The sequence below is a fragment of the Triplophysa dalaica genome, chromosome 4 (assembly GCF_015846415.1).
Source record: "Triplophysa dalaica isolate WHDGS20190420 chromosome 4, ASM1584641v1, whole genome shotgun sequence".
NCBI lineage: Eukaryota > Metazoa > Chordata > Actinopteri > Cypriniformes > Nemacheilidae > Triplophysa > Triplophysa dalaica.
In genome coordinates, this window is record NC_079545.1 from 20,781,894 (window position 1) to 20,805,358 (window position 23,465).

General features: G+C 37.2%; 3 protein-coding genes and 3 non-coding genes across 7 annotated transcripts; 4 read left to right on the forward strand and 2 right to left on the reverse strand.

The window, feature by feature from the left end:
• Positions 1-139: 139 nt before the first annotated feature.
• On the reverse strand, positions 140-11,088 carry lrsam1 (leucine rich repeat and sterile alpha motif containing 1). Of its 2 annotated transcripts, XM_056746924.1 has the most exons (25): positions 10,913-11,088; positions 10,601-10,722; positions 9,987-10,043; positions 9,821-9,865; positions 9,509-9,586; positions 9,353-9,421; positions 8,832-8,916; positions 8,468-8,589; positions 8,265-8,355; positions 8,045-8,154; positions 7,558-7,587; positions 7,351-7,473; positions 7,061-7,200; positions 6,898-6,942; positions 6,366-6,436; positions 5,923-6,022; positions 4,939-5,026; positions 4,472-4,546; positions 3,928-4,008; positions 3,524-3,619; positions 3,072-3,170; positions 2,848-2,979; positions 2,649-2,718; positions 2,301-2,473; positions 140-1,689 (listed from the first exon to the last, which is right to left on the reverse strand). In XM_056746924.1, the coding sequence occupies exons 2-25, from the start codon at positions 10,670-10,672 to the stop codon at positions 1,567-1,569; spliced, it is 2,175 nt and encodes a 724-aa protein (XP_056602902.1). In that variant the 5' UTR covers positions 10,673-10,722; positions 10,913-11,088; the 3' UTR covers positions 140-1,566. The 2 variants fall into 2 exon arrangements, with proteins under 2 accessions (XP_056602902.1, XP_056602903.1); XM_056746925.1 differs by lacking the exon at positions 7,558-7,587.
• A 101-nt stretch (positions 11,089-11,189) lies between these two features.
• On the forward strand, positions 11,190-14,150 carry rpl12 (ribosomal protein L12). Its single transcript, XM_056747150.1, has 7 exons — positions 11,190-11,349; positions 12,653-12,726; positions 12,982-13,080; positions 13,165-13,246; positions 13,581-13,667; positions 13,924-14,036; positions 14,112-14,150. Exons 1-7 carry the CDS (start codon positions 11,313-11,315, stop codon positions 14,115-14,117), a joined length of 498 nt encoding a protein of 165 aa, XP_056603128.1. The 5' UTR covers positions 11,190-11,312; the 3' UTR covers positions 14,118-14,150.
• LOC130420245 (small nucleolar RNA SNORA65) lies at positions 12,803-12,932 on the forward strand. Its single transcript, XR_008906604.1, has one exon. It is a non-coding gene; the product is annotated as a small nucleolar RNA SNORA65 (small nucleolar RNA).
• LOC130420244 (small nucleolar RNA SNORA65) lies at positions 13,325-13,451 on the forward strand. The gene has a single exon (XR_008906603.1). It is a non-coding gene; the product is annotated as a small nucleolar RNA SNORA65 (small nucleolar RNA).
• On the forward strand, positions 13,726-13,852 carry LOC130420246 (small nucleolar RNA SNORA65). Its single transcript, XR_008906605.1, has one exon. It is a non-coding gene; the product is annotated as a small nucleolar RNA SNORA65 (small nucleolar RNA).
• Positions 14,151-14,256: 106 nt separating the features above from the next.
• Positions 14,257-15,997, reverse strand: pole3 (polymerase (DNA directed), epsilon 3 (p17 subunit)). Its single transcript, XM_056747151.1, has 4 exons — positions 15,548-15,997; positions 15,115-15,200; positions 14,927-15,045; positions 14,257-14,773 (listed from the first exon to the last, which is right to left on the reverse strand). The coding sequence occupies exons 1-4, from the start codon at positions 15,611-15,613 to the stop codon at positions 14,601-14,603; spliced, it is 444 nt and encodes a 147-aa protein (XP_056603129.1). The 5' UTR covers positions 15,614-15,997; the 3' UTR covers positions 14,257-14,600.
• Positions 15,998-23,465: the final 7,468 nt, after the last annotated feature.

The following is a 23,465-nucleotide window of genomic DNA, read 5'->3' on the forward strand; positions in this document are numbered from 1 at the left end:
CTATCACTACTTGGAACAAAAGTCCATCCGCGGATATAGGGCATTACATAACTTAGTACTGAAAGTGTTGCCGTGATACATTTGTTGATCATGAAAAGATACAATGCAGATATAAACAAATAGAAAAACATGACAGGTATAGCCTACAATAACATGGATGTAACATACATCTTTAATTTAATTTAATGTTTTAAGTCATGCAACATTTTAAAACTATTTTGCAAAAGACAGCAGTAACACACCACACAACCAAAAATGATCAGTATTATGGTTAGTTATATATAAAATCTAAATAATAACACTATATCCTGTGGACTGAGGAAAACATGTAAAGCCAACATACATATTGTAAATAAATGTTACATTATGATTTAATCCAACTGTGGTTTCACAGAGAAGGTGATATTTATAACAAATCAAATAACCCCAAACTCAATAAAGAGCAGAAGTACACATGCCTACCCAAGTTAATAAGAGCATTAAGTACTACCTTCGATTGCGGTCAGTTTTTGGTACATAAACTGCCGTGTACTTAAGATTGCACATTCTACTCAAAAACTCAAAAGCTTTCACATTGACGTGTTGATGTTTTTTTAACAGCAAGTATAAGTCATGAAGAAAATTTTCCAATACAGAATAGTTGTATTGCACACAGCAATGTCATTTTCAGGGCATGCTAATACACATTCAATATCATGTCTTAAAACCATATTATTATTTATTTACATATAAATGGGCAAATTAGGTTTTTTTATTCTGTACAAGTGAAAGAGAAATTTGCATATAAGTGCACTTAAGAGTACATACAAGTGATTTAGAAAACAGGGCAGTAATTTAAGTGACTGAAGGTGAACAATATAATTCACCCCTCAATGCAGAACAGAAAATGTTTTTGATGCAGAGTGTTATATAGCAATGAAAAGTGCCACAAAAGATTTAGTTATATCCTATTTGTTGAGTTGCAAAGTCAAATTAAAAACATTTCTATAGTTTTAACAATAATAACATAAACCTAAAGGGTTTCAGGTATAAGAATACTTTCTGACATCACTGTAAGATAAGGGTGGAAGCTGGTCTCATTATACCATGACAAAACTAAGCATAAATGTCGTAAGAAAAGCAGGTAGTTGAGGATGTACCTCAACTATAAATAACATTTAAATGATTAAAATGAACCTGGAAGAATATGTACATATATCAAATACAGAAAAGGCGAAAAGTGCATCAGCTAAAACAGGTATATCAAAGGCAGTACTTATGTTCTACAATTTTTATACCAATATATTTTCCTATTAGGTTTACGTCAGATAAAACTTTAACCGAACACTTGCTTTTAAATTTGATTAAATCCGTACGACGATAACAGAGTCTTGCAGTGCTGCATGTAGGTTCCACTTTCATCAGCTAGACATGGTGGAAAGGGAAGGGAGGTATGAGAATATCCAGTCACGTCTAAAGTGCTTGAAGGTTCACAGACGACAATGCCATGCAGTGCATGAGAGGAAAGGAACAACAATGATGCATGAGGTATAAATCATAGAAGGTCACGGTGAAAGTTTGCCAGCTTCAGCCATGGTAGAGGCGGATCCGTTGAGATACAGAAGCTCGACACAGTGGGCAGGACTGCAGAGCGTCGCTGCAGATCTGGCAACAGCACACATGTCCACAAGGCAGAAAGATCATCTGTGACTACACACAACAGATGAGAAATTGTTGTTATAGCTTTAGTTTAGTTAACTCTATAGTTCATATCAAAAGCTTCTGAAAAGTATAACTATACGTTCTATTAAGTTCAAAGCATTTGTGAAAGTACACTTTAAGAGTAAAGAATCACCTGACAATTATTTGGTTCTAGAGCAATATACTTTAAAAACTCTTTGTTTGTGTGTTTCATAACACATGAAAGCACATCGGTTCGACCTAAGGATGAGTAAATAACTTTTCTCTGAAACTTTTTTTTACCTAGTTTTACCTACACTCAGATTGCGCCACACCTGTATACATGTCTTTGTTTTGCTGAACACACCGGAAGAAATTTGGAAGATTGTCAAATCTAACACCCCATTTCCTCCCTTAGTATTTATTTTCCCTACAATGGCAGTATATGGTGGGTGAGATCTGACATTCTTCCAAATTTGGTAAATGATGACAGAATTTAAATGTTTGGGTGAAATATTCCTATAAGAGGGCTGAGTTTATGACCTATACTGCAGCCAGCCACCAGAGGGCGATCAAATGGTGTGTGGCACTCTTGGGAAATCCTAGTGAGTTTCTGGTAAAGTTTTTGGTCAAGGCCTTACCTCATGCTCCATGCACACCACACACTCTGAGCTACTGGGTCCATCAGAATTGGGGGCAGTGGGTGTGAGGGGGGTATTTGGGGTGTTGGGTGTCAGTGGAGGGGTGAGCTGCTCTTGCAGTTGGGGGTTAGAAGCAGACAGTCCAGTTTCCTCTCTGGCTGTTTTAGGGAGTGCTGGAGAGACAAATACGTCATGAATATGATAAGATTTTGTAAAGAAAAAAAGTTAAAGAAAAAAATGCTTTAATATATATATATAAACAAACATGTTTTTAACTTTAAGAAGAATTCACAGCTCCAATTCCAAATATAATATATCATGTATTCAAGAAAAAGAAATGTATCTTACGGTCAGAAAAGGTGCGTTCCCTGGCCCAGTGAAGAAGAGCTTTCTGCACACCGACCTCATTGATCCCCAGCTGTGATAAAACACAGTATATAGTTTGGTAAGAATCATCCTGACTGATGTAAATGATGACACATGCCTACAAACACAGACAGCACAGTCTCACTCACAAACATAAGGCAAACATGGTAAAAGTCCTGACCTTGCTAAGATCTTTAGTGGTCATGTGACGCAAGGCCTCAGCAGTGATTCGATGATGGGCTATGATTGGCAGGTAGTGTTGAGCAAAAAGTTTACACAACAGATTGCCAAGCTCTCTATCCACGGCCATCTCCTGACAAGAAAGAAGAGCACGGTTTAAATGATACTCCACCTCAAACACAGTCACTCTAGTCTATATACTGGAAAAATCCTAGCGTCTGAGACCTGCATACGCAGAGATAGTGGTTTAGCATCCAGGAGTCTCTGATATTGTATCATCCAGTAGTTTTGTTGATTGGATTCACTCTTCTGTTCCATGTCGGTCTAAAGACCAGAGAAAACACAGGCAAGAAAAATCACACACATGGATGTACATTTGGAGCCTTTGTCATGACCAAATTGAACATTATGTATGTGCTTGTTTTTGTCATTCTATTTAAAAAAAATTGGATCGAGACGTTAGATTTTTTTGTAGTCTTTGGTTATTGGTTGCATTACATGACCGTTTTTCCTAAGTGGGCAGTTCTTGGCCAGAACTGCAATGTGGCTATGTAAGTGACTTTGACATCAGTGACCGAAGCATGTGAAATGTTTCAGTCAACTGTTTAAGTGTCCAGTGTCTCCTATGGAAGCTGGTCCAGGATTGTTGAACTGTCCAGAACCTGTCAATCACTCACCAGGACCTGCCTGAGATCCTCCTCTCTCTGGTCCTTCTGTTTGAATAACTGCTGCAGAAGATCCGTCAGAGCTGTCCTCTGCTCAGCCAGCACCTCCTTGCATAGCCCAAAGACACACAGATTGTAAATATATGGACGCATACATAAACATTACACAGAATGCCTATCCTATCAGAATGACTGTTGTGACAACTTGTAGAGGCGATGTGAGCGTGTTATTTAAACAGCAATGGGATGGAATGACTATTTGAAGTAACGAGAGGGCTTATGCAAAAATAATATAGTGATAAATCAAACCATGAGTCATAGATGCTTGCATAATATCCCCATACCTCCCTTTTCTCAACAGCATGCTAAACCACACACAGGAAACACCCCGTACTTTATCTCCTGCTTCCACTTACCTGCAGGTTCTCAGTGTCCAAATTCCTCCTTTTAACCTCCAGCTTTGTCAACTGCATTAACTCTGCCTCAATGAGTTTAATCTATGGATAAAAGCATATAGTGGGGGTGTGAATGGGCCCATGGAGACAATACAGGGACACATTGTGGGATCTGCATTATGAAGAGTGTGTCCAATGAGAGGTGGGATGTGAGAAGCGTGGGCTGACTTAAGCTGTGCAGAAGAACCAAAATGTTTGGTGGAACGGCCTGAAAATGTGATTGAATGACAAGACTAGTTTACAGATTATTATTTGAAATGTGGATTTATAAAGTACTTAGTGAATGTCATGAAACGTCTTTCTGAAAAGACAGAATCAAATTATAATATCTTCATACATGCATATTCTTCAATTGATCTGAACGGATCCTAAAATTTGCTTATATAAATGGGAACCAAACCAATCAGCAATTTGATATAATCCCCTGTATCTACTTAATAATTCTAATAATGCCATAATGCATATTTATAGATGTGGAATTTTTCATGGAAACGGAGAAGCATACCTGATTGCGGATGAACGCATGCACACTGTCCTTCTGGAGTTGAAGGGCCTCAAAAGCAGCTTTCTGCATTTCCTCCTGAGCCAATCAGAAACAGGGTCATATTAACACATAAATTGCAAACTCACTCTGTATAACCACTGACCACAACACCAAGTTTATACCAGTCTGACAGTGTTATTACTTAGTATTTCATAAACATACTTTGCCTGTAGAGCAAATACTGTAGATATATGAAAGCTTTTTGCAGAATAATGCAGAATACAGTCTTATTTTGGGATAATATACAGCCGCGGAAAAAAATCTGAGATATTTCAAATTTTTATATTTAATCAGCATTTCTAGATGTATTGTGGCCGTTCCAGCATACCTATAAATAGTCAATTCAGAATCGCCTCTTTTTTTCCCATGGCTGTTTCATATTGCTTTGGTGTTTATAGGGTGTTTGTAGGTTTACACCGCATAATTACCTCTTGGAGGATCTGATTAATGGCTTTGTTTTTGTCCAGCTGCTGCAGGGACAAAACTTGGTCAAATTTTTTATCCAACCACTGCAAACTGAACAAACAATAAAAGAGACAAAAGGAGAAAAAAGGTAAAATAACGGCATCATTTTCAACTTCCGATTAGTACGGTGGCTGGGATGTGCAAAACAAAAAAACAAATCGCAAAACTAAAAACAAGTCTAAACTAAGAAAATATATAATAAAAATGACAAATCTAAAAACACAATGTCAAATCTAAAAACAGAATAGCAAATCATAAAACACAACAACAATTCGGGAAACAAAAGAACAAGTCAGAAACGACATCGACAAGTCAGGAAACAAAGCAACCAGTCAGAAAACACAATGACAAATCAATCAAACAATAATAGTTAGGTCTTTTGTTGGAATGGGATAGCTACTGTTGATTGGACGAAACTCCTGTCTAACAAGATATCCAGGACGCTCAATGTTACTATGAGACAGGACGTGCCCATGTGATACAGCGCAGCATATTTATTGATTAATGTTCAAAAGCTACATTTTGTTAATAAAGTTGAAACGGGCTCATCTTGCATTAGGAGTAGAGTCTGTTTCACACTGTTATCAATAAAAATGCGCTGTATCACATAGGCACGCCCTTTCTCATAGTAACATTGAGTTTCCTGGATATTTTGATTGACAGAAGTTTCATCAAATCAGCAGTAGCCATCCCATTCCAACAAAATAACTACCTGTTTCCGGTTTGACTATTTTGTTGTTGTGTTATCTGACTTTTTGTTTTGTTTCCCGAATTGTTGTTGTGGTTTGAGATTTGATATTCTGTTTTTAGATTTGATATTGCGTTTTCAGATCTGTCATTTGGATTTTATACATTTGCTTTAACATTTGTTTTTAGTATTGCAACTTGTTGTTTTGTTTTGCACTTCTCGGCCACGCCCATTTTAAATGAAGCATGTACAGTCTTACCTCATGCTGGCCTCAGACACTAGAATCTGTTTTCTGGCGTCACTGGCTTCCTGCATTAACCGTAGAGAGCAACTCTCAAACAGCATCCTCTGCATGGCACCTGTAAAGAGGCAGTCACTTTTAGACCACCTTCAGTCATACTCAACATAATTTCTTGTTTGTATAACCACAATTCAACACAGATTGCATCCGAACCAAACTTTTGTAAGCCATTTTCACTCTAAACAGATTCCACAAGTGTCAATGCTGATATTGTTCCGAGTTAACTATGACTCAGCTGAACTCAAAATGTGTGATGGTTTCTTGCTGCTGCCACAATAAACATCTCAATGCTCAATGATTCTGACCAAAATATGGCTTCAATTTGATATAGAAAACCGATAAGCTTTATCTTTCTATGCCAAAAAAAGATTTATTTAAAATCTAAAATTATAAAAACTCACTTGCCACTTCCTTCTTCCTCAAAGAGTCCGCTTCTTCCTGTGTTATGGCTGTAAGGTGTTCCATTCGTATTCTTAAAAAACACAATAAAACCATCTCTATTTAAATGAAAAAAACATTTCTGTGTATAGAACTTATCTTCCAAACAGAAGTTTTTTAAAACCAAATAAACAGTTCTGACAAACATTAGTGATATTCACAGAAACTTAAAGGGCCGGTTCACCCAAAAATAAGAAATTATGACATAATTTACTCGCCCTTAAGTTGTTCCAAATCTGTATACATTTCTTTGTTGACACAAAGAAAGTCATTTGAAAGAAAGTTTGTAACCAAACAATTTTGGGGCAATATTAACTACTATACTTAATACGTACTACTGAGTACATTCTGTAATGTAAAAGCAATACAGCTCGGTTATTTTTGTAACACTGCAGTATGCATTTCTTAAGTGGCTCCATTAGATGGAGAGAAATTCACTTTGATACTGATAGACGATCACAGTCCATTAGAGATCAGCGTGCCATTTCTACTCACCGGTCCTCCTCAAGAGCTTGCAGTAAGGCAGCACTCCTTTCTTGTCTATTAAACACACAAAGCAACAATATTCAAAATACATGAAAAACTATAAACCTGAAACTACTGGATTGAGCATGACCGCAATAGTAGCTTCTACGAAAACATCCCACTGTGACCTCACCGTTTGTTATCAAGCAGGAGGTCAGAGACACGACTCATCAAGGTGCTCTCTGCCTGACGGACTTTATCTAGTATCTTTAGCCTCTCTGCTTCTTGGGCCTTCTGCTGCTGAGACACACCCAATTCTAACCGCTCCTGCGCCTGAGATAAAGACAAGGTCAAATATTATTAAATGCTTTCATTATTTTGCAGCATTATCCTTCAGTAAAATTAAGGACAATTCTATAGTGTTTGGATACGTGTTTATCTGATTGCTTTAATATTTGTGCTGTTTCCAGTTGACATAGTTACCTGTCTGACGGACAACAACATGTCTTCTTTACGAGAATGGTTGAGGACCAGGAATTGAGCTTGCTCTCTCTGTTTCTCCTCTAGCTCCTTCTCAAATATCAACTTTTCCTGCTTTTTCTCCTCCTGACATAGGAACAGAGAGAAAGACACGTCAATAATATTTAAGTTAAAGATACAGTAATAACACAGAAATATGATCAAACATACCTTTCTCTTCTCATAGTCCATAATTTTGTTCTGCAGTGTCAGCGAGAATTGAAAATAATTGGCAAATCATTATTACATTAGCAGATAAATGCTTATTTTGTAGCCTAAAACAGGATGAAATGGTGTGGAAACATCTAAATGAAGTTAAAGGCTTTTTATAGACTCAAACACAAAGCGCTACTCAACAATGTCAGTTCCAGAACAGTGGACAAATCAAAAGACCCCAGAGGCGGGGAAAGTGTTGCAAGCTTTGTCTACAGTAACAAGTTGGCAAACCTATTTCTGACCCTCACGTTCAGCACTGCCCATTTTAAACCATTGCAGAATGGTGCAAAACACATTTGTCTTTTGACAATTAAAAGTATTAATAATAATAATCAAAGCAAACAATTAACCCTACAATGTTTATGACCTCATCTCACCATATAGAAACACCTTTTACATTATGTTTAATAACTGCATGAGAGAAGTGATAATGTTTACTGACCTGCCAGGCCACCTCCTCCCCATCAACACAATCCTCCTCCTGTTTCGTTCCATCATGCTCCAGCACAGGCAGGAGATACTGGGATGGAGGGCAATACTCTAGACCCATCTCTAAAGCATATAAAAACTCAATTAACAAAACCTGTTATACAGAATTGCCATCATCTATATTAAATTTGTATTCTCATAAGTTGAAATGCCAAGAGCTTTTTGAGACTCACCTGAACAGAGGTAACGCTGCACTTCCTCTGTGCCGCCCGTACACACTGATGAAGGAGGATAGGCCATAACATGTGCATCCAGGATAAGACTCTGCCACATCACATTACACACGACACATGCATAAGTGTTTTTAATGATACATCAATTTCTACATAATTATATTAAATGACTTATTCCTAAACCTTGAGAACAAAACACTCACTTCCAGGGTGCGAACACAGGCCAGCTGTTTGGGCAGTTCTAGGATGCTGTTTTCACTTATGTCCAGTGTTCGCAGACTGCTCATGCGACCCACAGACACAGGAATCACAGTAAGACAGTTTGCTGTGTAAATGAAAGCATTATGTTTAATAAAGGACGCATGGTACAGTATAATGTCAACAACAACAAATGTATCAAAATGTTTTCTCTTTATGTTTATATATACACTTATATTAACTTGCTCTATAACGCTGTATGTTAAAATGACTCACGTGGTAAGTGAAAAAAAACTAGATCAGTAAAGTAAAAAACATTCAATGCTCTAATGAGGACATTTCAAAACAATGAAAACGCATAATACAGACCTTTCACATTAAGTGTCTGTAGATGCCTTAGATCCCCTATAGAGTCTGGCAGCTGTTTTATGTGATTCTTCTCCACATTCAGCACCTTGTAAGAAAGAAAATTAATTCATTGTTTAAATAGGTCTTATTTAAGTGTTATGAGAGGCTATGTTGTAAATATAGTCAGTATATGCTGCAGTGTCACACTGCACAGAGTAGCTTTTTGACTTAAACAGTTTTAAATAATATAAATATAACAAAGAAATAATCAAAAAAACATATTAAATGCAGAATTTTCTCAAGTTCTATTTAAGCATTAGAATATATACTTCCTGACATTTAATGTTTTGAAATTAAAAGTTTTCCTTTATAGACCATAGCAGGGTAAACAGGAAGTTGGCTTCTAAGCTGTTTGGTACTGTATTTAAGCACAGCTGGAATGGTTTGTTGACCAATCAGAATTCAGGATCAGTACTATTGGTTTTTAATATCACATAAAATCGACAACCCACCTCCCAGCTTTTAATATTTAATACATTTACCTGCAAGGACAAAAGCTGCCCAAGGTCATCAGGAAGCGATGTGAGGTTATTTTCATGGAGGTCTAAAACCTTAAGAATTGATATAGAGAGTTGTTACTGTACAATTGTTCCAAAAGGGAAATTCATATTGGTGTCATCCCATTTCATTTCTCTCACCTTTAACGTTGCTAAGGCACTAATGCAGCAACCTTTTGGTACAAATGATCTCAGGTGATTTCCATGGAAAATGAACACCTGGAATTTAAGTGGAAACTCTTTTATATTCATATTCGGAAGATGCATTTTCAATCCGACTCATGCATTCAATCCATCGTAGAATTGCATACTGTATATTTTGTGTGTTTCGTGGGAATCAAACCAGGACTTTTACACAATGCTCTGCCAACCGAATTACAGGAATATAGCTACTGTCAAATTTTCACTGACCACAGTTCAAAGAAGACAAAAACAATTAGAGTAAACACTCACTTTTTTCTGGAGCACTTTACAAAGGGAGAAGGTACATGAAGGAACCTGCAGAAAAAAGCAAACAGATAGCACTAATTATAAATATCCCTGTGCAATATGCAAAAGCCGTGATAAATCACAAAATGCTTAGTACTGTTTCTCTGTGATGAGCGTTTCTGTAACTCACCTCTGTAAGCTCACAAGAAGAAATATCCAGAATGTCATCTGCACCTGCTTCTTTGGCCTGCACAAAACATTGTATTAGGGTCCCAAACACTTCACTGCGAGTAAGATGTATCCATCTGTGACCAAAACCAGTCTTAAGTAGCACAGGAACATTTTTAGTAAAAGCAAAAAATACATTGTATGGGTCAAATTTATAGATTTATCTTTTATGCCAAAAATCATTAGGATATTAAGTAAAGATCAAGTTCCATGAAGATATTCTGTAAATTTCCTAACATAAATTTATCAAAACTTTATTTTTGTGAGTGAATGACCAGTGACAGGGTCTCTTATTACCAACTTCAAAGCCAATTTTCTCAATACTTTGATTCCTTTGCATCCTCAGATTCCAGAGATTTAAACAGTTATATCTCCGCCAGATATTATCATATCCTAACAACCCATACATCAATAGAAAGCTTTCAACTGATTTAAAAATATTGATTTCGAAACATTGACCCATAAGACTGGTTTTGTTGTCCAGGGTCACATATATAGATGAGTTGCAATAAATAACATCTAACACATAAACAAACGTGAGTAAACTCGAATGCAATGACACGTGCACAAACCCACCAAGCACAGCTGGTTCTCAAGTCGCTTCTTGGAATCCTCACTGGGTTTCTTCTTTTTCGAGAACAGAAACATCCTGAAAGATCCTTGTGGGCACCTTGGTCAAGCTACACTAAAGCCAGAGCCTATTGAGTGTAAATGCAAAGTAAATTCAAGTAACGTTAATAAAAACATTATTGTCTTATTTACTAGTCTTGAGCACACATATATCCGAGATTCATCTACGAATAGCTCGATTTAGTCTGAGGCTGATTTAATTGATCTGTTTTGAAACCAAGTAACGTAAACATTCACGATAAAAAGACATTAACTTACCTTACAAGAAATGACGAATGCACCTCTTCTCCCGTCTATATGACATCTAAACGACTACGTCAAAACACAAGCCGCTTGAGACACACCTTTAAAATGATTAAAAACAATTTAGTACCCCGTCTGATCTAACACAGCCCTTCAGCTCCACTTTCCAAACCAGGCAGGAAGGAAGTGGATTGATCGGATGTTGTGAATTAGGTAATGCATCGCTGCAGCGTGAAAGGTTCCTCACTTCTCGCGATACTTCGTGAAGCTTTATAAACGCGGCGCAACGCTTCCGGGTCCTTTTCGTTCTGCTTAAACGGTGAAGGTGCAACAGTAATCGGTCGTCCCGAATCCGGGTTCATCCGACACCCTCACCAATTTAAATCGAACTGAGCTCAACTTCAGCTGATACGCCATGCCTCCTAAATTCGACCCCACCGAGACTAAAGTTGGTATGTGTAGAATACGGTAACGTTTGAATGGACTGATGAGTCCGTCCCAGAGAGGCCTTGTCTGGGGTTTTATTGTGGATAATTAAACGAGTCAAATGGTAAACGTTTAGAGGCTTTGCTAAACCTTAAGGTCTAGTTAAAGCAATTGTTCTGTCCATATATGGATTGATAACTGGTAGACACGAGTGCGACTGAAATGCGTAAAGCGATTTACGTTCTCTTCAATGCTATCGGTAGGATCTTCGACTTTAGAAACGCTAACGTTAAAATTGGTTCAGTCGCGATGTGTCGAACGAGTCGGAGTTTTGTATTAAAGGTGTAAGTATTAAAAGCTGAAGATCGACAGAGTGCAGTATTATCAATGTATACAGTTCATTCAGTTCCACGTGGTAGCCGTTTATCTCGCACGTGGAGAAAGGCGAGTTAACTAGACTTTAAACCGAAAGCGTAGTAAAGCATGCAGATTAAATTTGTATTGCGTCACAGTATAACAATTTTGCTCTTTCAATTCAGACTTTCAGATACTTTATGCTTAAGATGCAAGCTTGAGTACCGTTTACAATATTCTAACGCTAGCTCATTTTAAGCTTTAAAAGGTAACGTTAATTATGTTTTGAGTAGATGGAATTCTGCTGTTATCTGCTCTTACAATATATAATCTCTTAAATCTCTGTGGAGAACTATGATTATATAATGTTCACAGTTTCGCATATCACCATATCTACAAAAACGACTTAAACTGCGGTTATAGAAATGCTGACTGTTGTAGTGAATACTTATGCTCTAAAACGCGATACCCAAACATCCTTTTTTAATATTCATTTGTCGTCATTCGGAACAAATGTCATGCGTGTATGTGGCGTCTGGGCGTGCTGTTTTCAGACCACAGCAGAAATGAACAAGCGTCTGCTTTATTGGCATCTCGATGGTGACCCCAACCAAAATAGGGATGCGTTTATTGAGAATAGGAAGGCATTTATGCAGACCTGTCTGTTTTTAGATCATTCTAGATTTATAGTCTTTATGTGCCTTGCATAGCTAGATTTTCCATCCTTTGCTGACCCTGGTGAAACTTTGCATTAATACAAACCACAAATGTATGATGCACAAAGCTAAATAAATGCCTTTTATTAGATTTAGTTTTTCCATTGTGTATTAAAATTAAGGTCAAGGTTATACTTTCTGACAGTCTTGATTGTTGGATAACATTTAAAGTGAGGCTTTAAGTATTATAATTGTGTAGTTATGAAGTCTAGCATTACAATATTACTTTTTTAAATTCTGATATTTTTCCCCTTTCAAGTGTTCATGAGGTGCACAGGAGGAGAGGTCGGTGCCACATCTTCACTGGCCCCCAAAATTGGACCTTTGGGTCTTGTAAGTATTATGTGTTCGTTTGCATTGCAGTAGTATATTGCATTCATTCCTACTATGGGAGTTTGTAAAGCAGCCTCCCGCCACTATGCAAGTCTATGAAAGTGACTGTGTATAATCCAGTGGAGGCTTATAGTGACCCAGCTCTAGGAAACAGGACTGCCCTGTAAACTAATGGGCAACTCTGTGCCGAAAGGTCTGGAACAAACCGTTCATCTTGCAGAATGTTAATTTACCCTTTATTCTCTTGTTTCTCAGTCCCCCAAAAAGGTGGGTGATGACATTGCAAAGGCTACCGGTGACTGGAAGGGTCTGCGTATCACTGTGAAACTGACCATCCAGAACAGACAAGCAGCGGTATGCCCCTAAAGACATTCTATGCTTTTCGTCTTGAAATCACTCAGTCCTAAAGTTTGTTTACATGCCTTGTTTGTATTTCAGATAGAGGTAGTGCCTTCAGCCTCTGCCCTCATCATCAAGGCTCTGAAGGAACCACCTCGTGACAGGAAGAAGGTCAAGAACAGTAAGTTTATTTTACTTTTAACGTAAATACACAATGTAAGATTAATGGTTTTGGCATTCCGTTGTTCACTGTAAGCCACCCGCCACTATGCTAGTCTATAAAAGTGACTGTGTATAATCCAGTGGTGGCTGATAGAGACCCAGCTCTAGGAAACAGGACTGCCCTGTTTAATGGGTGACTCTGTGCCGAAAGGCCTGGAACATTACATAAGGTTATGAGCATGAATATATATTTGCTGTATTTTGTAGATGCTAAAATGTGGGTTGGTAAAATTGGAATATGTGTGTGACCTTGTGTATAAGTGTCCTAAAGTTTTTGTTTTTTTTGCTTGTAGTAAAGCATGCTGGAAGCGTTACATTTGATGAGATTGTCAGCGTTGCCCGTGTCATGAGGCCACGATCAATTGCAAGGGAGCTTTCTGGTATGTAGTCATGCAATTTTCCCCCTCCGTTCTTGAAATTTCATCAATTCACCAGCCTCCCGCCACTAAGCATGTCTGATATAGTGACAGTGTTTAATCCAGTGGAGGCTGATAGTGACCCAGCTCTAGGAAGCAGGGCTGCTCAACTAAGTGGGTAACCTTGTGCCAAAAGATTTGGAACAATTTGTCTGAAAACCATGCATAAACGAGTTGCATTTGAAATTATTTAATGTCTGTCCTGTCCTGTGTCTCTCAGGTACCATTAAGGAGATTCTGGGCACAGCACAGTCTGTGGGGTGCACCATTGATGGTCGTCCTCCCCATGATGTCATTGATGACATAAACAGTGGCAAAGTTGAATGCCCAACAGTACGTATGAAACAATTAAAATAAATTGTATTTACTTTGTCAAACTTGTTTAACTGGATTTTCTCTTTCTTGCAGGAGTAAATGCAATCAAGAAAATAAAATTTGTTGATAAACTCTGGTGTTGTGTCCTTGCTTGCATTGATAAATGATGTGCATATAGTGAGTTGGGTTTTTTAAGTTACTCTAATTTCCATCAATAAAGAGAAATTTAAAACGCAGATAGGAAAAAATTAACAATTTATTGAAATGTCTTGCAGTACAAAAACTTGAGTATAAAATATTCAAGAACCATTTTACTATTTGTTTGCCCCAGAAACAGGGATATATCTCAACTCAGCCACAGTGTATTTTTTCAACCTATAAAACTTCAACAGAAGCCTTTACCCAAGCTCTAAAATGACATCTTAGTTGCCTTAAGGTAACACATGTGCTTGAAATTCTGTGGATATGTAGTTAATACTAACATGCAGTGCTAAAAGCATGTTAGTACATTTTCCTCCAATACCAAGTATTCAAATAAAGGTGCTACAGTTGAGGAAAACCACAACTAAATTACACTGTCTCTCAGTTCTCCACATCCTCTTCCTCCCCTTCATTCTCTCCATCCTGCTCCTCATCCATATGCTCATCTTCCTCTTCATCTCTACTTTTATCATTCTCATCGGTCCCACTTTTCTTCTTGTCCTTGCGTTTCTGCTCGGATGCTGCTTTTTTGCCTTTCTGGCCTTTCTTGTAGGCTGTTGTGAAAGATGAAAAAGCAGTTACCTAACTGTATGGTCAATATCTAATTGTAGTACTGGCTACACACATTGAGTAAAACTAGTTTTGCCAAGGTTTAAAATACTTGCCAGAACTAAAAAATAAATGGCATGTTTCTAAACATAACTTACCCTCAAGTGCTTCACGTAAAGGTTGTAAGAAACGCTCAAACTCCATCTCCTCCATAGCTGCCATCACATCTCCAGCATTGAGTGTCTTCCTCTTTGCTTTCATAGCAAAATTGTTTGCGCTGGCGTCAAAAATATATAAGTTTCTAGGATGATGTTTATAATATACATTTAAACTAACAAAGACTTACCATGATGTTGCATAGAGAACGAAAACACTAGCTGCCTGAGAAATAGCTCTCCTTGCCTCTTTGGACACGTTTACTCCGTCTGGCAACTGAAGACGACATGTAAACCCATAATAAACCAAGAAATTATAACTTATTTACAGAGATTCTACATGAAAAGTAACGGCATAAATTTTGTAAAAGTGTACCAAATGAAAGTTGTGGCAGATGCATGATGTTATCGTAGTTTTACTACAATTGTTATGATTAACGTTGCCGGTCATGGTAAATGTGTACTTACCATGGTTACAAATAGCACAACTAGGGTAAATTTAAGTACCTATTGAAACTTCAATTTACTCGATTCGTTTTCTATGGATAATACATAAGATGTATTTTTTCGTCTGCCAAAACCAGGTTATACAATAATAAAGGTACAATAATGAACGACACTTACCGCCTCCTTGATAATCCGCGTTATGACAGCATTGGGTAGATTGAGGTCCTCTGGTCTCTCAGCCATTACACTGAATAAACACTTAAATAGTTGCGTTCGACGATTAAATGTGTGCTGCAAGTAGTTTTATGGGAACAGATTTTCGTCAACGTTAAACTTGCGCACAATGCAACGATCATAACACGATGTAACGTTAATCAGATGTCAAACAGAGCCACTGTACTCCCGCGAAAACTGCGTTAGCTTTAGCCGTGTGTTTGAACAGTGAAACCAACGACAATTACAAAAAACGTAAGTTACGAATGCTGTAAAATGCTGAATCTTGCTGTGCTGAATATACAAGAGACAAACTCGACTTCTAAGACACAGCCAGAACTTGAACAAGAGCTACCGTACAACACTATCACAGCCCGCTCGATCATCCAAACACATGCCTTTGACCTTTCACCTCTCACCTCTCTTCTCTTACGTCTCAACCAATAGGATGCGTTTGCGTCAAGTGTGTCTCGTTTTTTCTAAGGCACTCAACACATGCACATGATGGTTTTTCATGTGCGATTTAAAATGTACAAGTTCTTCAATAAACACGTTTAATATAAATTCAGATGTTAAAATTCGACTTTGCTGTTTAATTTGGCTTGTCGGCTGCTGTTTTAGACCAGCCTTCAGTACAAACTATTTTGATGGGCAAGTTTTGTTGATCTGCATTTCAGATCGTGTGAATTGTAAACTGTCAGAAATTCTCTCTTTTACTCTTATCGAATAACTACTCCACAAGAATCCTGTCATGTGTTATTTCAGTGTTAGCAGAGCTTGTGCTGTAGTCACATAGCACCTCAGCAGATTGCTCAGTTTTTACTGTTCTTATATCATGCCCAATTTTAGCATATGTTTGAGAGCAATGCCTTCGTGAGAATGAATTTAAAACATGATGCCCTCCCCTTAAAAATTGGAATGGAAATTAAAATATACATTTCTATATATTGGAAGTGCTTATATTTTTCAATAGATAAAAAATGCTATTTCTTTGGTAGGCTATCATTAAATATATCGAAATGTATTTATTTATATATGTGAAGAGTTTTATTTCCAAAAATGTTTTATTGTGTTAGTAAGCTGCATTTTTTGTTATTAATGCTTAAATCAAAACAAACCAACTGCAGTTTGATTCTCAATTTTGGGAAACCCTGGCCTAACCATATAAGACCAACTCCTCTTTATGTGTGGTCCCCCCAAAATAGTAGTTTAAAACAGAGTGCAAGTGGATTTTTCCACAACGAATTCAATATGCACAGACCCATAAAGAAAATCTGGTGGGGGTGTGGTGTCTTTTTTCATTTTATTGTATGCAGCACGATTGTGTCAACCTCAACTGTGGTAAATGCCAAAGAATTTCCATGACCTTTTTTTTCTTGAAGCTCATCAAATTTCTTGAGGTTAGCTTCAAATATTAGCCGAAAAAGCAATTAACATTTAATGCTATGTAGTCTTTTATTGAGATTTGTAACGTTTCTTCACTTTCGAACAGATGATGTCACTATTAGGGAGGTTGTCAGTAAAGGTTGTAAAGAGTGTTATAAATTCATGGGTGGCATGTTTCTGTAGCCTGTGAACTAAGTAAAGTTTAAAATTCTCTGTTGGGGTGGGTTAAACTAAACTAGAGCTGATATAGCAGAGCTACTTCAATGATAATGGGCTAATTCACAGTCAGTCTCACATCATTGGTTACTCAACTAATATTTTAATTACAAATAAAACAGAGGATTTATCTATTCATTAATGTGCAACGTTATCCTTACAACATTCTTGGTGTTGTTAACCTTAACCAACCCTAACACACATTTGATCCACAAGTACAGAAGAACTGTAGGCTATACATCTGTATCTGTATAAAATCTACAGAATTTACGTTTTTTATCAAATGGTTAATTAATAGATTCATAGAACCCCTATTTTGCTTCATATCTAATAATTTTAAAGAATAGACTTTTAGCTGAATATTTTGTAGGACCAGCATGTTAGTGTTTTCAACACCAGGTGTCACCACTAATACCGAGTAGAACTTTTAATAGCAAGTAGTTAAAACTTTTCTCTCTCTCCTAATAATTTCCACATGTATTTTTGGAGTAATTGTTTGCACAGAAAAATCCTTTGGAAATATTTTTATCTGCTCAATAGACTAAGGTGCCCAACAACCTTTCTTTCTGCAGTATTTCATGCAAAGTGAATGTGTCACTTCCATAGCAACAGTCAAGCTTCAATTTGAGTGTGGCACAAACTATTTAAATCAACTAAATTATTATGACTACATACATTTTCATGTTTTTTTCTAATAAATCATTAAATACATAGACAAATTCCCACCTGTGCCATTACGCAGTTCAAACTGTATAATTTATTGGATAGGCGTAGTTAGGGTTAAAGTCAAGTGAGGACCACCAATACTAGCTGTTTCTGCTTCATTAAAAAGGCTTGCCAGATTTAAGATTTATTTTTTATGACCTTTTCTTTCAGATTTGAAAAGGATTGTCTTTAATGGCCGATGTCTAATTGTTCCTTTCAACCAGCTGATCATGACTTCATTTAAGAGTCCTCAAGAGTTTCACAAAATTGGTAATTGAACAATTGCAGTCATATTAAGCAATTTTAAAATCTAGATTCCACAATAAAACCCATTGTTCCACTACTTTAAATGAGTAATGCTGTGGCTCGATGGGAAAGTTGCTATAAGACAAAAATAGAGACGTAAATAGGCTGGGTCATATATAGACAGCCACAAAAAAATCTCAATTACAGAAATTTCCAACAAGGAAACAAAAAACTCTGAAGCTAGTGGATTGCAAGACACAGGATCATTTACTTTCATTTTAATTGACTGTCATTGCTTTTAAAAGCTCTAAAATCTTTACTAAATTCAATAAGCTACAAATGTGCCCCTTTTGGAAACTATTTTGAAAGGGTCTATTTTCACCACGGGCATCATGTATAATGATTATAACTCTGAATCACACGCCTTTCTGTTTCTGTGAAAACAGGAAGTCTGAGTTACCTGGTCTCGTTCATTTCCTCCTCAACTAAGAAAAGACTGAATAGAAACAGGAAAGTCCACAATCAATAGAACAAATAAATATCACCATCCCTGTCTGGAGATTCCGTCTCTCAAAAAGTCACCCAAAAGTAGAACAGATTAAAAAAAACTTACAGTCCTTGTTTTGTACTCTTTGTCAGTATTTTGTATTTCAGCAGTGCACTTTATGACACCTCATAGTTAGTTTTGACACAAATACATTGTCCTTATGAAGCACCATACTTATTGGCTTAACTGTTTAACACCTGTACTTGACTATTAATGCATATTCTAAGTTTCAGAATGTCCACCCAGAGTGTAAATATTCTACAGTCTAATGAGAATCTAATGGAAACATAATATGCCCCTTTGTACTTCTGTAGGTCGGTCCACCTTCTAAAATAATTATTTGGTTTATGGCTGTTATTTCAACAAACAGCCTTCAGTTCTGACTAGTCATGGTCCTGCCTCGTCTCGTCATGATTTTCGAGTCTTGTGGCAGGATCATGGCATTGTTTTGGTTTTGTAATGCCATGCTCTCTCTCCAGTGTGGCGTCTTTTAGCCCCGCACCCTTGTTTCTCCGTCAGCTTCCCATTAGTGTTTCATCCCTCTCACCTGTCCCATTATCTTCCCACCATTTGCCATTGTTGTTTGAGTCTTGTCACCTGCCCGCCCCCCTCCCTGCGTCATCATGCCTTGTTAGTGTTCCCCTTTATGAGCCCTGTGTATTTCTTTCCACATGTTGGTTCATTCCTTCCCGTACCCATTCAATGTGTTTACCTTCCCATGGATTGCCATGTTCCCTTCGTATCTTTAATTTATCATTTTCCCGGGAGCTTGTTTTATTCCCCTCGTGGAAGTTTTTTGTTTTGACTTGTTCTGTTAGTTGTGTTTTCCCCATTGTGGGTTTTTTAGTTTATTAATAAAATGAATTTGGTTAACCCTTGGTATGCAGACCAAACCCAAGCGCAGACAGACAGTGACACTAAGTTAATACTTGTCTTGGTGGCTGATGTAGATTTTCAACAATATCATTAAAATGATACTTCACAAAAAAATGAAAATTCTGTCATAATTTTCTTACCTTCAAGTTGTTCCAAATCTGTATAAATTTTGGTTCTGATGAACACATAGAAAGATATTTGGAAGAATTCCATACAGATTTTGCCCCCCATTGACTACCATAGTAGGAAAAATACAATGGTAGTCCAAAGTGCCCCGGAACTGTTTGCTGTCCTACATTCTTCAAAATGACAATGTCTTGCATACTTTATTCAATGTCAGATTTTTTACTCATTGTCATATTTTTTTAATTATCCTTCGTTGAACATTACATGTATAATTAGGAATTGAGCGATGTGACTTACAAGAGTGAGAAACAACAAAATGAATGCAGATGAATGCACAGATGAATTTGCTGTCATAACATAGTATTTCAGCTTCAAAAGCAAAACCCAAGCATCGCCTGGTATCAACAGTTATATCAACTCTCTTTTTAATCCTCCTTTAAGCAGGGACCTCATCTTCACCCATGCATCTCTTACACCTCATATCTACTGCACACCTGGAGATCTTGTCTTTCACAGAAGACAGTTTTGTTGTAGAAAGTTTGGCCAATGTAGGAGCGGAGGAGGGTGGTGGTGTTCTCCCTTACTGTCAACACTTCCATTTCGAGGGAGTGAAGGAAATCAAACTGAATGAATAACAGGCTCTCAAAAGCTCACGTAAGCGATGAGAAGCAAATGTCTAAATGAAGCTCATTGAAACACACCTGTGGAGGCGACCACCTTCACCTGGCTAAACTTCTGAGCTATTTATGAGGTTAAGGGGCCATTCACTGCAATGCAAGGGATTTGATCAGATGTAAAGTATGATCTTTGCAGAAGTTTCGATACCAACTTTCAGTCTTTGTATATTTAGCTGTGGATAATATATCATATTCCATACACTATAAAAAACGAAATGATGGTTCAACTTAAAAAAAGTGGTCAAAAAATAAGCTGCCTTAAAAGTTGAATTAATTCAACTAAACAATATAAGTTAAACGAGTTTGCATGAAATTCCATAGTAAAATAATATTTTAAGTTGAAAGAACTCAAAATTTGAAGGCAGCCGGGTTCATTTTTTAAGTTAACCCCAAAAAAATTGTGCTAGCTGAGCTTCTATGGCATTTAAACACAAAAACAATAACAATTGACAAGCGATTAACTATAAATAGCATTCATCAGTTCTCAATTGAACTAATACCTTATTATGACTGATAAAGCTAGTCCGAGGCAAGACTCCAAAAAAGGATCTTGGCCCAAGAATACGATTAATGAGAAGTTTTTAAATGAAATTAGGCATTCTAAACAGACGTTATCTGAGGGATGTCTTTTTGCACAGCGCTGGCAGTGGAAAAAGAGGGGATGCTCTGTACACATTGGGCTCCGAGTTCTTCAGAAGCAAACAAACAGAGGCAGCTCTATGATGATGCATGAGTCTGTCAGAGAGAGCCGAGCACCAAATACAGACCAGCCAGTGTGGGAGCAGACAGCACTTCAACTTCTCCATCCATCACACAGATGAGGGTTCCGACACACCAAATTTCTTATTTATATTTATCTATTTCATCAGGATTCCCTTGGAATTGTTGCTAGCAATAAGTATATTCATACATGTTTGATCAGACATAAACACTCTGTCCTTCACTTACAACCTGCAAGTCAAATAGAAATCTAAGGAATCTCAAAATATCCAGACAAGAATGTGCACATGAGAACAAATACACACGCACACATGTCCACACAAGTGGTTGTTTGAGTTCCTGTTGAGTCTACTCTTTCTAGACCTAACATAGCTTCTATAACCCGGCTGACAAATAGCAAAATATCAACTGCAAAAATAATTAATATCCACCCTTCCAAAATTTCCCCATTCTGTGATATATTCGTAATTGAATTGCCGTGTTTCAAACCATGCCTGGTATTTTGTGCCAGTTTTTGACTCATCCAGGGGTAAAACCGTCAGTTTGATTATGTTGGCCCAAAAGTGGCATATTTTCCATAAATTTTCCCCACTGAACAATATCATAATAGAGCTGTTTTTGATACAAGATCAACTTGTGTTGAGAAACGGATGTATTTATAAAAAAGATATATTTGGGGAGTTAATTTTGGCACTTCTTTTGGCACAGTTTGTTTTTTTTCATCTCGTGTATGTGTGTTTCGAGGGGTATGGGGGGGGGGGAATTTCCAGGAACATAGTTTTGAAGATGACGAATGTTGACTCCGACAGAATATATAAACACTTGATAAGACTTAAGTTGCGGCATCATTTAGAAAATATGTAAAAATCATTAGAATAAAAACATTCATTTGCTTAAAAAAAAAAACTTAGATTTTTTTAAATGTGTTGTTTGATTCATTTCGTTTTGAGGTTGTGTTGGTTTCAGAAGGTGTAGTGCTTTGCAGACACTGTGTGACAAGTCTAAGTGTTACAAACGGCATAATTTTATTAGTCAGTCTCATCTTTGTTGCTTTTAACTTCTACAGTATATTTAGGGCAAAGCTTTTATCATTCTGTCCTCGGGCAGACAGACAAATATACACATACTAATTTCCAACTGTGCAGTTTTGAAATACTGCTCATGCAAATATACAGAGCTGACTCCTCACTTGACTGCTTTCATAGCCATGCTTGTCAAATCTTCCAGAAATTAGTTGGCAGAAAGACAACACAGACATTTTAGTGGTTATCATTACCTCTTTACTCATCTAGCCTTCAGGGCGGCCATCTGTTTTGCCTGAAAATAGTTTTGTCAACGGCCAAATTAAAGGACCCAGTCTTTTGCTGTTTTTGAGGCTTTATGTTTTTTGGGTGTTAAACAATGGATGTTCATGTTTAAAAAAAAGCTTTATATTTCACATGTTTCAAGTCTATTTTTCACGGCTGTCCCTCTTCTAACAAAACGACTGGATTTCTTCCAGTCTATATAAAGTCCCTCCTTCAGAAACGCTCTGATTGGTAAAGCTGACCAGGTCTGTCGTGATTGGTTTCCCGCTTAGAGTGTGTCAAGATGTCACACCCATACCATATCAGCTTCCGCTTCTCAGGCTGTTGTGATTGGTCGGTCCCCCTCTCAGTGCACATGTATTAATTATTTTTTAACAATAAACAGTAACTATAGCGTCAACTTCACTTTATCAGTTAAAACATGCGGATCAATCGAAGTGTTACGGAGGTCTGCTATGTTGACATGTTGGCATGTGCAGACGTCATCTTTGTTAGAGATCGCAAATTGTTTTCATACTATGGCGAGGGAAATTACACCGGACTGAATGGCGTCAGATATATTAATAGTTATATTATTTACACAAATAACAGAAGCGTTAGTTTTGCCTTTTTATATTGGACCCAAGTTGGATAATAAAACAAGGAGATTTTAAAAATGTGTTGTTTGATTCATTTTGTTTTGAGGTTGTGTTGGTTTCGGAAAGTGTAGTTTTTTGCAGACGCTGTGTGACAAGTCTTGTGTTACCACGGCATAATTTTATTAGTCAGTCTCATCTTTGTTGCTTTTAACTTCCACAGTATATTTAGGGCAACGCTTTTATCATTCTTCACACACAAACACGCACAATAGCAGTGTATTACACAGAACAGCTTTTACAGCCAATGATAAAGTCATGGAAGCCGTTTTTGAATTATTATTTTGTTATTTTACAGGTATTGTTTATGCTCTAACAGCAACATTACACACTAAAGGTTGAAGAATGGGATCACGGGTAAAGGGATCTTTAAAGTTAGAAGTTAGATAAATTCGAAGATAATGTTAATTAGAGCCATCTAAAGGAGATATGAGAACTAAA